Source organism: Sitophilus oryzae, unplaced genomic scaffold, assembly GCF_002938485.1.
Source record: "Sitophilus oryzae breed Bouriz unplaced genomic scaffold, Soryzae_2.0 scaffold_125_pilon_pilon, whole genome shotgun sequence".
Classification (NCBI taxonomy): Eukaryota; Metazoa; Arthropoda; class Insecta; order Coleoptera; family Curculionidae; genus Sitophilus; species Sitophilus oryzae.
In genome coordinates this window covers 1,242,326-1,256,849 of record NW_022145904.1, presented here as the reverse complement: position 1 = coordinate 1,256,849, position 14,524 = coordinate 1,242,326, and the positions used below count along the sequence as shown (strand labels likewise).

Sequence of the window (14,524 nt, the reverse complement as noted above, 5' to 3'; positions counted from 1 at the left end):
CTGGTGGCATGAACTCACTCTAAAATATCTAAAAACGTAATATATAATCTAACTGACACACCACTGACAATGACAAATAATTTATTTCTAGAGGTATTGTGTGTAGGTGTTTTTCAGGTATGTTTTAGTATTTAGTCGTTTTACACAAAGAAATAGCAATTAAGCACTATAAAAATACTTCATAACAAATCTACACATATATACCTTTCATTTAAAAAAAGAATCATCAAGATAGGTAAAGCGGTTTCGGCGGGATGGATGCAACAAAAAAACCCTTTGAGCTTTTATATATGTATGGATTAATTATTTTTCCAACATATTTTAGTTTGCAAATTTTTATAAATATTCAGACTCGCCAATATCGTACTCCACCGTGTCCAGCCTGTTTAGCCAAACGTAGGCCGATTCCTCTTCCGCTGCGTCGTGACCCTGGCCGAAGGAAGAGTTTTGAAGACGCTCATCCGCGCATAGGAATAAGTTGACTGCGGAGCGTATTGCGTATTAATCGACTCTGAAACTTTCTATCTCGTGTATAACATGTTACGCAAGTTTATTATTTTAATCTCGATTTTAATGGATAAATGTGTAAAATGTCACCTGAATATCTTCCGCCATGACATGTTTTTACTTTTTTGTTATGGTAAAGTGATTTGTATAAACTTTATTCAATAACGTATATTTTCCTCCATTTGTGATTTTCTAATTTTAAGCGAAAATTAAGAATAACATTTTAGGATAAAGAAACACTGTAATATTTAAAAGAATAAGAAGAAATTAGTCTTATTTTGAAAGGAAAATATAGAAAAAACTCTTTCTATAGAAAAAGTCTTTATACTAACCAGAATCCGGTGACATATACGCGGTCTCACCGGAAACATTACTTATTATTTCGCATAACTTGAAGAATATCTACTTTTAATAATGAACACTTCAGAAATACACCAGTAAAAACATTTATTATTTGAGATTAAAACTCGAATTAAATTATAAATATTAGTTACCTATGTTGTTATAGCTTTTATAGGCCTGTTTAACTTTAACGACTTAATAAGTTACCTAGCGAAAAAATCTGTGCGCGTACCTATCACTATTGTTACAGGTTAATTCGTTAAAGAAATATGTTACACAAGTTAAAAACGCTAAAATTTGAATGGTATTACTTGTGCATTATTGGCCTTATAATGTAATTTGTTGGAATTATATCTTCTTTAAATATAATTAGACTTTTTAACGACTTTTAAGTTACCTAGGAAAAAATCTGTGCACGTACCTACCAGTATTGTTATAGGTTAATTCGTGAAACAAATGTGTTACATATTATTCGTGGTATTAGTGGTATTATATTGGAATCAGCTTGGCATTAGTGGGGCATTATATGAGAAATTTTGGTATTTAATTTGTATTTTTGGCATTACTTTGGCATTAGTATACAGACATTTGTCAGCGGTTTACTCCTTGTAGATAATCAAAAAGTTTTTTGATAAAATTTGCTTTTTATGTCAGATCATTTCTATGAAAAATTACATTAGATTTTTATTAAAGACGCTGGGTAATTAAAACATTGACTAATAAAGCTTGTCCACTTTAAATAAGGGGTCACGAAATATCCTCCTTGGAGTGTTTGGGTTAAGGGGTGTATAATAAATTAATCGTTGTTTTATAATAAAAAGAATTGACTTTCTAGTCTATTTTATTTTATGTACAAATATATTATTAAATTTTAAGCATTAAGTAATAAAACACTTTGTGGCCCTCTTATATCGTAAGAGGTTACAAAATATACTCCTGGTTACACCCCTTACAAAAAACAGTGTAAGGGGTGTAAATAAATTGTATAATCACTGGTTTTTAAAATAAAACTATAAAACATTTCTTATTTGTGAGATTAAAAAAACAAAACAATGCATTGGTTAAAATAAGTACATTCAATACATATGTATGTGTTATAACATAATATAGCCATTACTATTATACTATTATTATTAAAATAATATGTGTGTAACATATTTCTTTAACGAATTAACCTGTAACAGACATTTATATGCCCAGTATATTTTTGTTTAACAAACCCAATCAGGAAAAATCCAAAACCTACCGTGATAGGAGGTGTAAGATGATTAAACTTATATAATGACAACTACTTATCGGATAACAAATTAATTACTACTGTCAGCTAGTTCAGCTACTGTCTAGGTAGAATATACCTAGAGTTACCTACACCTACCTATGATGTAGGTAGATTAAAGCTTATTTTGACGTTACCTCTCACTTCGGTGTCACAAGCTGATTTTTTCAGTGATGGAAGTACAGTACATGATATGGGGACCCTTATTCCGAAAGTAGTACAAAATTAGACCGGGTAAAAGGGCACTATCATCAAAAATCGATATATTAATACCACCGCATAGAGAAAACAAATACTTATTTTTTGATCCAGTACATAATAAAGTCTTCGTAGGGAGTAATTTTTTATAATTATTTACAAAAAAACATTTCCATTAGCGCTTACGACCATAAAAGACTTTAAACATGAATAATCATTTCAATCATGCGAAAATTTGGTTTAAAAAAGATTTTTTAATATAACTTTCATTTAACGAAAAACGAAGGCTTAAATGAAAAAAAGGAACAATTTAAAAGTTTCGCTTATGTCTTGACAAGGTATCAAAGCAAACCCTATATTTTTTGCTTTTAAACTAATAAAGATATATCAATAAACAACTAGCGATGTAATGGTTTTTGCGCGCCATGGCCGACTGCCGCCGCTGCGCCGAGATTTCCTATACCCTTGTATATATGACGTCATGGTGTGGCAAATGTAGCATTTTAATTGGATTTGGGCTCCCTTATATAGGATAACAGAAACATTTTCAATGTTAAAAGTGTCCATCTTTCAATTTATTATAAAATCTCATACCCAAGAAAAGGAAAAAATAATATATGGATACGGTCTATTAAAGAGGTAACTATTAACATCCGAACCCCTCATACCGACAAAATGAACAGTAACAACGCGAAAAAGTAACATATCAGAAAATGATGTACAGAAATATCTTATATGTGAGGATACTTCATCTACCTCTGATTTGGGTACTATAAATTTGGAAGATTCTGTCAGCAGTTATTCTCCTGAATCAGAGTAGTTACGATCTATGCATTTTGTTGTCCTAAAGTAAATTTATAGTATCTTAAGTTTTTTTTTTAATTAAATATAACATTAATGTTTCTTTTTCATTAAAGAAAAACATTTTTATCTTATATTAAGTTTATATTGTAGGAATCATGTTCTATTGTTATTCCAATTCTTTTTTATCACAGGAATTTATTTAATACTTACACCGTTTTCATACTATAACTTATTATTTGCTTAGATGGAACACAGCTCCAACATTATTATTATTTATAAGATTTTTTTTTCATAAACGTGGGACTAAGAACATCATCATTTAGTACAATGAGAGTACTCATTATTTGTGTCAAATAAACCTAGTTTGAATAAATTGCTTACAATAAAAGAGAAGTTTTGGATTTTTGTCCTCTAGAGGCCATATGTTCGAAGCACTGTGCAACAGCGGTCCGTGCTTATCTTCCCAAAAAATAAATCAATTTTGTTTATATAATCATATGTCTAACACTATATTTTCGACTTTATGTTGCCGAGGTGAGGTGTATTAAAATTAAAAAAAAACATAATGCTGTAAAAACATAAAATATTTGCTATTTTACCTAATAATATTAAACCAAACTATTTTACATTATAAAAAATAAATCTTTATTTTTAACTGAGGATAAAAGAGATTAATCAATAATTTTGTAATTAGAGTAATAATTCTTATGTTAATGATGACAAAAAACCGAAAACAGTGTCTAGAAAGTCTGTATCATAATATCTTTCATGCACATTATAATTTTCTTTGTTTAAAAGACGCAATAACGACATGTTTTTTGCTAATATCTCAAAATGGATTCGTTTTGTTTGATCGCTTCTCAATTATTAAAATAAACGTAGATACTTATAGAAACTTATGAATATTTATATTAGGTTGGCAGTCATATATTTGAATTTGAAGACTTTCCATCAAACTGAATGAAAACCTCGTGCATATATAGACGTGTTTTCTTTCTTAAACGGCCCTGAAAGTGATCATTAAAGAATCTTTTTTTTTCTACAGTTCTCTTAACAGATTTTTCGGTACTTTGATTAAAATCGTTTATCCACTGTATTAATTATATATTTATATTTTAATAATTTAAATACCGAAAATAAGTGTCAACTCAAAGGCAGTTGAGAATACGAACTAAGGAATGCCGAGATCTCCCGAGCCGAGAGCTCCGTGTATATTTTCGCGGGACCTCCTACTTAACGCTTTCGCCATAGAGAAATATAGAATCTATTGTGTCTCTCTTTTATTTAGTTTCTCTGTGGCTCTCGTCTCCTTTCACTCGTGCTGGAGACCGGCTCTAGAACGAGCGCTCTCAAGACGAGGCGAGAGGCACCGAGACAAGACGAAAGCCCCAAGTACACACTCACCTCAAACTCGACAAAAAGTCTCGGCCTCGGGTCCCCTCGGCGACAATCGATTGGTTATATCGCGTATTACATTCAAAATTACGAATCTCTCTTCCGAGTTGTTATATCGAGTGTTACTTACGTAAATGCTCCCCGCAACACAAGAAAAGCATTGGATTATCTGACGAAATATTTCGTGAAACATTTCAGGCATAGTGTAAAGAGTGTTTTAGACCTAGTTTAGACCTAGAAAGATTGGAGAATAGAAGCGATTACCAAAGAATGACAAAAGTGTGAGAACAATTTCTTTAAATATGGAAATAATGCTTATTAAGGAGAAGACTATCCTTTGCAGATGTTCACACTGAGATGACCTGCCTGTTTAAAAATTAACATATTTCTGCAAATCCAAAAGATTAAGTTTTAATACACTCTGTATACGTAAACAATTATTGATTTTTAAACTATTTATTCGCAAACTAGGGGGAGGGAAATCAGACAACGAACAGGAGATGATAGGTGTTAGGTAATAGATTTTAGCTTTAATTGAAAAAATTGGGAAGATAGGCAACCTAATGGGCGAATTCGTGACAAGGCTGATTTGATTTCCTCTCACGTCTTAAGTGCTGTACGGTGGAGACACCAATCGTTCTGCGGTCAACGCATAAAACACTTATTTTCTCTAATTCGGCTAGCGAAGGCCTATCGAAGGCGGTGTGGATCTGAAAGCGATAGTGTTGCTATTTTAAAATGTGTAATATCTTTAATACGTTTGACGAAAATATCTTTGGATGAAAAATTCGCGTTTATGCATTGAAAATTTACATTCGTATTAAACATAGAATTAACAACAAAAATAAAAGTTCTTTTATAGGTCCTGAACATGTCGTATGATCGAAGCTGTTTGTTGGCTTGAAAATGACGATTATTGACATTTACCATAATATTTTACATATGAAATAACAGCGATCTTCATTTCCAAGTCAACTCTGACGTCGTTCTTTTAGTTCTTTATTTATTTAATCCTTTGAATAAGAAGACTAAGGAAGGAGCATAATGCTATCCATGTATTCATGCATGGTGGGCGGAAAAGCCACCATAAAAGCTCTCTAGGGTGGGGATCCTTGACAGTTCTGTTTGACGATTCATTTGACACATTTGAATTTGATTTGAAATTTTGTGGATTTGTCAGTCTTTACGGAGCTTATTTTATGTTATTTATTATTTATTCTACTACTGATAGTTGTATAAAGGTAGTAAATCTAGATGGAAATTGTGGCAGAACTTAAATTAACAGTGACACTATCGCGATTTATCGAAAAAGACTCTAAAATAGTTGGTTGTGTAGCGTGCGGTAGATCTCGGCAAAAATTGAGTGAAATAATGGAACAACTTTTCGCTAGTAAGTGACTATATAATATACATACGTGTAGTAAACCGATCATTTATGAAATTCACTTAAATTAACTAAATTATATATTTTTCTTGCATTTTAGCTTTTATTTATTACTTGTCAAAAATTAGATTTGAATGTCAAAGAATTTAGATACGTTAATTTGACTTACCTGCTTCAGTAGCGTATCGGATGTTTGTGTTAATAAATACTTATTATAACTAATCTATTTTTATTAGAATTATATATTTTTATAACAATTTTAATAACTACCAACATTTATTCACAACGTAAAATAAAACAACAAATTATTGAGTCTACCCCACGTCTACCCTACATCATAGTTTTACATTTTTTAAATAAAATTAGAACGACACTGATAAACCGGAATTTAATATCGGCCATATTTGAGGCCCATCGCGGTGTACCTAAGATTTTTGATATGCTCCTTCCTTAGTCTTCTTATTCAAAGATTTAATCATATAATAGTATATTAAATTGTTTAATTATAAAAAAATCATATTATTAACGTACTATACCTAAAATTCGTAAATCTACTAGTTAATTAGTAGTTCTGGGAACACTGTCCCCGGCAACCACTTACTCTGTCGACTGGAAGCGGAACTACAGTACAGTATTCTTTATCAGCTGCGCTGTAAACGACTATCTGTGCGCAGCGGCGCGCGGCGCAGAGCTAAACTAAATCTCGAAATTATCGGGCAGGCTGACGGTAACGCCAGAAACATCTCGGGCAGGTTTTGTGCTACAAAATCGCCCATAAGGTTACGCACCTTCTCATTTCTCCATTCAATGTTAACTAAAACATATATTTTAGTTTCTTGTTGTAATTTTCTATGCTTAAATCTAGTTTAGGCGGTAATTGGGATGAAACAGTCAACATCGGAAGATATACAAATCAGACGGGGTGTTCGACAGGCAGTAGCGTGTTGTGGATAAAAGGGCGGAGGGGACGAAGACCTTATGGGGCGCAATGATCAATAAAGGATCAAATAAATTACAAACTTTTTTTAAAAAAGACTTTATTTTTTTAATTATAAATTTGTTTATTAAAAAAGTTAGTATACAAAACAGTTATTTCCAAGATGCAAGCGTCTTGTTTTAACCGATTTAAAAGAATCAATTATTTCGTCTATACTTAGATCCTGGGCTGTGTCTGCTTCAATTCTTAGAAGTGATAAATAATTGGTTCTATCTTGTGTGCTGGTGCACCTCTGGTAATTATTAATTCTTCCCAACCTACTGAAAGATCGTTCTGCACCAGCACTGTTGGTGGCTATCGGCTATAGTGTAAAGCGCATAGGGGCGGAGGGGGCGTTTCGCCCCCCCTGGCCCCCTATACGACACGCCACTGTCGACAGGGTTGCTTCTTGTCTCTGCTCCTGTTTAACCTGTACTCGGAGACTATATTTAGAGAAGCACTGGATCGAATCAATCCAGGGCGGAATCAAGTTCAATGGAATCCCAATAAACAATATCAGATATGCCGATGATGCGGTTATAATAACCAACGATATACAAGAACTGCGAAGCATCAGAGATTCCGTAGTCCACTAAAGTGAGATGTTTGGACTGCATCTCAATGTCTCCAAAACCAAACTATTGGTCTTTCCTAAGACCCCAATAAATGAACACCTGCGTGTCAAGGGACCAATCGAACAAGTGACCTCAATAAAGTATTTAGGAGCTAACATCTATAGTCAGTGCGACACGAAAAGATAAATATTTTCAAGAATTGAGCAAGCGAGAAAAATCTTCGTGAGTATGAAATCATTTATACCAAGACGAGACCTCTGTGCAAAACTCAGAACTCGAATGGTCAGATGCTACGTCTTCTTTGTGTTACTCTATGGATGTGAGAGCTGGACACTAAATTCACAGACCGAAAAGAGAATAGAAGCCTTCAAAATGTATGTGTACAGACAGATGCTACGAATCTCATGGGTACAAAGGATCACCAACGATGAAGTATGCAGAAACAAAAAGAGATACCAGCGCATGCAGAAACAAAAAGAGATACTGAACACCATCAAGGAAAGAAAAATGCAATACCTGGGTCATGTGATGAGAGGTGATAGATACGATATACTGCGCCTCATAATAGAGGGCAAAGTGCAAGGGAAAAGATCAGTAGGAAGACGCCAGAACTCATGGCTAAAAGATTTAAGGAGATGGTTTGAACGCTCGTCTTCGGCAGGAGGGGGCGTGATAAGAAGAAGAAATCTATTCAACTCTGTGATCTGTAGTAGGTACAATAAAATTGCGATTTGATGCATAGATATATTTATTATTCACATCAATAAGTAGATAATAATTATAAGACCTAATTTTGCTAATTGTTTATTAATTAAAAATGTGTTAATATTACATTTACAAATAATACGTATTTTCCTGAGTATATGTCTTTTATAATACATTACTAATTACTACTTTTATTAATATGTTTCAGTAGCAGTAGCGTTTAAGTGCTAATCAAAGCAGGGTAGGCAAAAATTGGCAATATAATAAAATAATAATAGATATTGATTAATTAAATAATCAATATATAATTAGTTTATTTTTTATTTTTACAATAAGTTGAGGGAGAAATCTACTGAGTTAGCATCTACGCCTTTTTGCCTACATTATATGCAGGCCACTGTTCAGGAGTGAAATGCATTAAGTGCCTGATCCTATAGAAATTGGAAAGAAGTAGTTTTGCAATTTTTAAATGAATTGATATTTTTATACAATTTTGCATATACTTACAGTAAATAGAACTAAAAAATACAACAACTTTAAAAACCAATCCTTTTAACGTAAAGCTAACGCGTAAGATACCAGCAAGTAATTCATACATCCCTTCCAATCGTATACTAGTGCTTTTATCCAATAATAAATGAAAAAAATCCTTTACAATAAAAGTTAATAAATTAATACAAATAAAGGGTCCAGAATCATTCTGATCTACTATAAATAAAATATAATTTTGTATTCACTTTTACAATTATAAATTTAATAATAATATAACAAAAAGAGGAATTTAAATCTACCAATAATATTTCTTAACCATCCATTATATACCGAAGAATATACACTATATCCGCGGATTGTCTTTACAAGAGGACCAACTTTTTTTATGATGATATTTTGAGAAAAATGCAGTCTTCAAGTCCTAACAATCAAAATGCGTTTCTATGGTAATATAATTTTGTTTTCATTTGATAGATTTTTATTGATAGAATTTTAAGTAACATCACATTTTTTGGTGTTTTAAGATATTAAAGTAGCACAAAATTTATTTAGTTCAATGCTACGGAAAATGATATAATAGTTATCGAAAAATGTGATACTTTAACAACAACAAAAAGTGTATGAAGTTAATCAAAATAATTAATAATAACCATCTATCAAAGAATGAAATCAAAACGATATTACCATAGCGCCTTATAGTTATGTGTCGGTATTTGAGTAACGCGATTTTGGAGCGGTATTTTTTTGTAACGTCGTGTCGCGCTCCACAACGAATCAAGAACCTGTTACTGAAGAACGACAATCATAATGACGACAAAATTATAAATTATTTATAATCGCTCTTGAAGTTAGCTCGAACCGTAGTAACCGTATAGCGACGTGTTTAGCTCCAGCCGTCGCGATTTCGTCGGTCGCCAACAGTAGTATCTGGAACTGGTATGTCCGTAGCGCCGCGCGATCTCGATCGGGACGTGTTCGCTCCAGCCGTCGCGCTCCTTGAGTTGTAGTTCCCTGTCGTAAACAGAAGTAACTGCTGTAACTAGTTAACGACGCTCGACCTCGGCGGCTACGTACTTCATTCCAGCAGTCGCTGGAGCGCTTCTAGGGTTTCGGTTTTGCCTGTCGCGATTTGGTCGGTTACTATTGGCGTTGGTGCTCCCATCGCTACGTTACTTTCGAAATAGCGATTTTTGGTATGTACTGGGCATGGTATAAAATAATGTTGTTTGAAAGATGAAACGCAAAAGCAAATAAAATAAAATAAAAATATTTTATTTGCTTTTATACATTTATATAAGTTTTATTGTTTATATCTATTTTTAAGGTTAGGTTAGACGAATAAACAATTTTTTTTGACAGTGGTTTGGACTTTGTTTTTGATTTTAATATTAAATATATTATATTGCAATACACATAAATATGAGCCGTTCATTTTATTTAATCGAAAATTGACAAAGAAAAAAAAATAACAAGGAATGTCATCGTTTTTCTAAAAATGAGATAGATTGGTTATACACAATTATAAACTCGATATTTGGAAAATGAGTGGCGGATAAAAGTTACATTAATCTACAAATATAGATAAGTTAGATATATTTTTAGCGAGGATCGCAACACTTTGGAAGTCGGAACCTCGGTCACAAAATCGCGGTATTTTGTCGCGGTATTTTTCTGGGACGGTCGCTATTGTAACGCGACTCATGTGGAACCGGTATTCCCATCACTAGCCCCTTATGATTTTAGGACAAAAATCAACTATATGTATTTTCATGTTAATTTTTTCTAAAGCGGTATGGAAATTTGGAAAAGTATAAACGGGGTTTACCACTTAGGTCAGTAAGCGGGGGTTTTAGGGTACGAATTCTGAACACCTGCACCGATTGACGTGAAACTTTAACCGTAAATAAATATATACATATGTACGAAACAAAAGTTACATAGTAGCGATTTGTGCTTTCACTCTGGGGTGGGTGCTACCTCTTCTCGGGACTGAAAAATAAATCACCCATTTTAATTGTAAAAATCAATAAAGGGATGAATTCTAAGCAAAACATGTTCTATAACATTTTTTCAGAAAATATTTTCCAAGTTATTTAGGATTGAAAATGTTCATTTTTCATCTAAAAACTGCATATTTTTCTGCCATTTTTTATAAATGACTCCAAAACCATGGTGTGCATCTGATTGTCCCTGTAATCAGCCGCATGGTATTGTTCAGCTGTCTGTCTACGAGATTTGTGTGGTATTAAAATAATTATAAAAATAAAAACTATCAATTTGTATGGAATTTCACGAACTACAAATTAACCTCTATAGTTGAACAGTCTTGAACTCTTTATTTTTACGACATTTTTGTTTTTATTATTATTAAAATTTATTATTTTAAAATCATTGTTTTACAGGAACACATTTTTCGAAGAAAATGAGTATGACCATTTTTAAATTGCTTGCAAAGACTTTAAATGTTTTTTTTTTAAAGTTTGTAGCTCCAAAACTCGCGGAGTTATGATAAAAATAAAATGGTCACCTCATGTTTTCGGAATAAAATTAACAACAAAATCTATGACTAAAATCAGAAAAATAAAAATTAAGCGTAATACATGTACAGTGTTGGCTGTATTTAGGTACTAACAATGAGCTCTGCAAGTTCGAGCGGTTTAGAATGCTTAAATTTGGAAAAAACTTGAAAATAATGATTTTTTTTATTCTTTAAAAAAATATTTTTTTGCCATATCTAAAAAACTAAGCAAGATACGTAAAAAATGCAACAGAGTAAAATTGAAGATCTTTATTTTTGCAATATTTTTGCTCTCTTTCAATTTTTCTGTACTTCTTTTTATTTCGTAGATATTACGTTTTTTTAGTTTGACTTGCGTGCAAGGACCACCAAACCAAACCATCTTTGACCCCTTAAAACCCAAAAATCTCGTAAAAATAAAGAGTTCAAAACTGTTCAACTATAGAGGTTAATTTGTAGTTCGTGAAATTTCCTACGAATTGATAGTTTTTATTATTATAATTTTAGTCATAGATTTTGTTGTTAATTTTTTTCCTAAAAAATGAGGTGACCATTTTATTTTTATTATAACTCCGCGAGTTCTTGAGGTACGAACTTGAAAAGACTTAAAAAAAACATTTAAAAGGTCTTTTCAAGCACTTTAAACACGGTCCTATTCATTTACTTCGAAAAATGGGTTCTTTCGCCATATTTTACGGTAAAAGGTTTCAATTTAGTTTTCAAAAAATAAAAAATCGCCTTTACAGAGTAATAATTCGGCTATTATCACACCTACGGTAATGAACAAAAATAGTCGATTCGTTATTCCAAAAGCTTTATGTTTGCTTATATGAATTTTGCGATAAAGCGCAAAATTTTCGAATTATTTATGAAAAATGGCAGAAAAATATGCAGCTTTTAGATGAAAAATCAACATATTCAATCCTAAATAACTCGGAAAATATTAATTTTCTGAAAAAATGTTTTAGAAAATTTTTTACTTAGAATTCATCCCTTTGTTAATTTTTGCAATGAAAATACTTGATTTAATTTTCACCCCCGAGAAGGGGTGGCACTCACTCTCAGAGTGAAAGCACACATCGCTACTATTTAACTTTTGTTTCTTACATATATCTTTATTCACTGTTAAAATTTCACGTCAATAGGTGCGGGTGTCAAGAATTCGGAGGTAATATTATTATACTCGCTTACTGGCCTAATTTTAGAACAAAGGAACAAAACATGGGTTTGATCCTCTGGATACTGGGTTCGATCCTCAGCCAGTACGGTCGCTTTATTTATTTAAATAAAAATATTGATTTATCTAAATAGAGCGACCAGAGAGTCGCCACGCCACCTCAAGGAAGGCAATGGCAAACCACCTTGAGTATATTTGCCTCATACAGCCTCTCAAATAGTGCCGTTCGGATTCGGCGGTAAACTGTAAGTCCCATGTATTTGGGAAACACTAATGACACACATCACAAGTACATGCGAGAGGTAGCCGACGCTCTATATAGAGTATCGCACTGTAAGAAGAAGAAACAAAACATTTTACGAAGAAAATTGAGTTAGATTAATTCAGTTAGTAAGATATTTTTTTCAAAATGCAATTAATAAAAAAGCTTTTCCTCTTGTAAAGACAATCCGGGGACACACTGTAGATATAACAAGTCAATTAAATTATTTCTTATGGATGTACATATCGTTATTAACTAAATCGGGCGATCCAGACCAGTAATGCGATCCGTGCTTCTTAACATTACAAATCAACCTCAGCGACAAGAAATAAACAATTTCAACAATCGATAAGAAAGAGAACCCAGTAAAAAGACCCAAAATACCGCCACAGTTGGCAAGAAAATCGGTAGTACCATACAACTCGTTCCTTTCCGAGGTAATGAACTGTTGCTCTTTGAAGAAAATATTAATTCTGGTTATCTGAGCGCCTTCGTAGCCTTTTTCACTTGCGTTCGCTTTGTAGGACTGGAACATCTTATGCCAGTCGAAATGGGCTTGAGAGGTCTCGGCATTGTAAACTAGAGATATGCAGCCTGGTAAACAGTCACAATCTGAAGTGATGTTCCCGTTGTCTTTTTCGGTGTTCAGTCCTGATTGAACTTCTCGGCGTAGAAGTTCATCTGTAGAAGAAACAATAGTTATTTATGATACTACCATCTTACATATTAAGTTACGCTGGGAAATGTTTAGACCTCGAGGCTGTAGGCCGTAATTAAAAAATATTTTTCCACTAAAAGTACCATAACTTTGAAACGGTTTACGATAGAAAAATTTACATCGCCGATTCAAGCATAAAATTTCCTAAAAAATCTATCTGAGAGTAATTTTTCTCAATTGAATCATTCGTATATTTGAAAGCTTTGAAAAGTGAAAAATATAATATGCAGTTATAGTGTTTATTGATTAAAAATTTTCATATTTAGCAAAAAAAAATGGCGCCGGGAGGCACGTATAGCCGCCTATACTAAAATATGTTAATATCTCGAAAACTGCGACTTTGACTGATTTTGATGTTATAAACTAGGTTTTTCCCGCGACTACGTTCGCGTTACACCTCGAATAGTTCATGCATTGATTTAAATGATGTACTTTCTATATAGAGCTAGTGAGCCTTACAAATGCCCTATTTAAACTATGTTTTTAAGAGTTTTAGAGCTACTCGTATTTCATATGAATTATCAATTGTCGATTTTCTGGGTGTTATACAGGGCAAGTCTTGAATAAGTGCAAATATTTTCAGGGCTTATAGATATCGATAAAAAAAAAACATATTTTCTCTTTACCAAAAACAAAAATAACAAAATAAAGTTATTTTACTTTAAAAATTTCCAAAAAAAAATATTTTTTGTTGAAATTTTGAGAACCACCGCAGGTTTTCGGGTTTTTCTGTCTTGTAAATTTAATCTGCTACCTATCTATGTTGCCATATTATCAAGAAATTATGGTTTTTAACTAAAAACTAAAAAAAATCCAAAAGGTTTTTCAAAAAATTCCAAATTTTCAAAAAAAATTTCGCGAAAAAACTCATAATCGTGTTTCTGGGGTCAAATATACCTACTACCGCTAAGAATAATTGCACTTATTTAAGACTCGCTCGACAAAAAATCGATATTGTTATTTTTGACTTATTACATATTTTTTACTTAAAATTTATATAAAGCCGTCAATATTCCAATTTCAAGAGCATTTTTATTCTCTTTAAATATTATTATGTACTACTTAAGAAAATTCGAAAATTTAAAAACCGTTTTTTATTTTTTCATCGCCTGTATATGACTTTATGGCACATTTTGTATACCAAAAATAAAACTTTTGATTAGAGCCGTCTGAAATAAAAAATCTTAATAATTCT

At 32.3% G+C, this 14,524-nt stretch overlaps 1 protein-coding gene across 1 annotated transcript in view; it reads right to left on the bottom strand.

Annotated features, from left to right (window-relative positions):
• Nucleotides 1-11,740: 11,740 nt before the first annotated feature.
• Nucleotides 11,741-14,524, bottom strand: part of LOC115874267 (pickpocket protein 28-like) — a 34,814-nt gene continuing 32,030 nt past the window's right edge. The window contains exon 10 of the mRNA XM_030889366.1: nucleotides 11,741-13,292. Within this exon, the coding sequence (XP_030745226.1) occupies nucleotides 12,835-13,292 (458 nt within the window). The 3' untranslated portion in view covers nucleotides 11,741-12,834. The remainder of the gene's footprint in view (nucleotides 13,293-14,524) is intronic.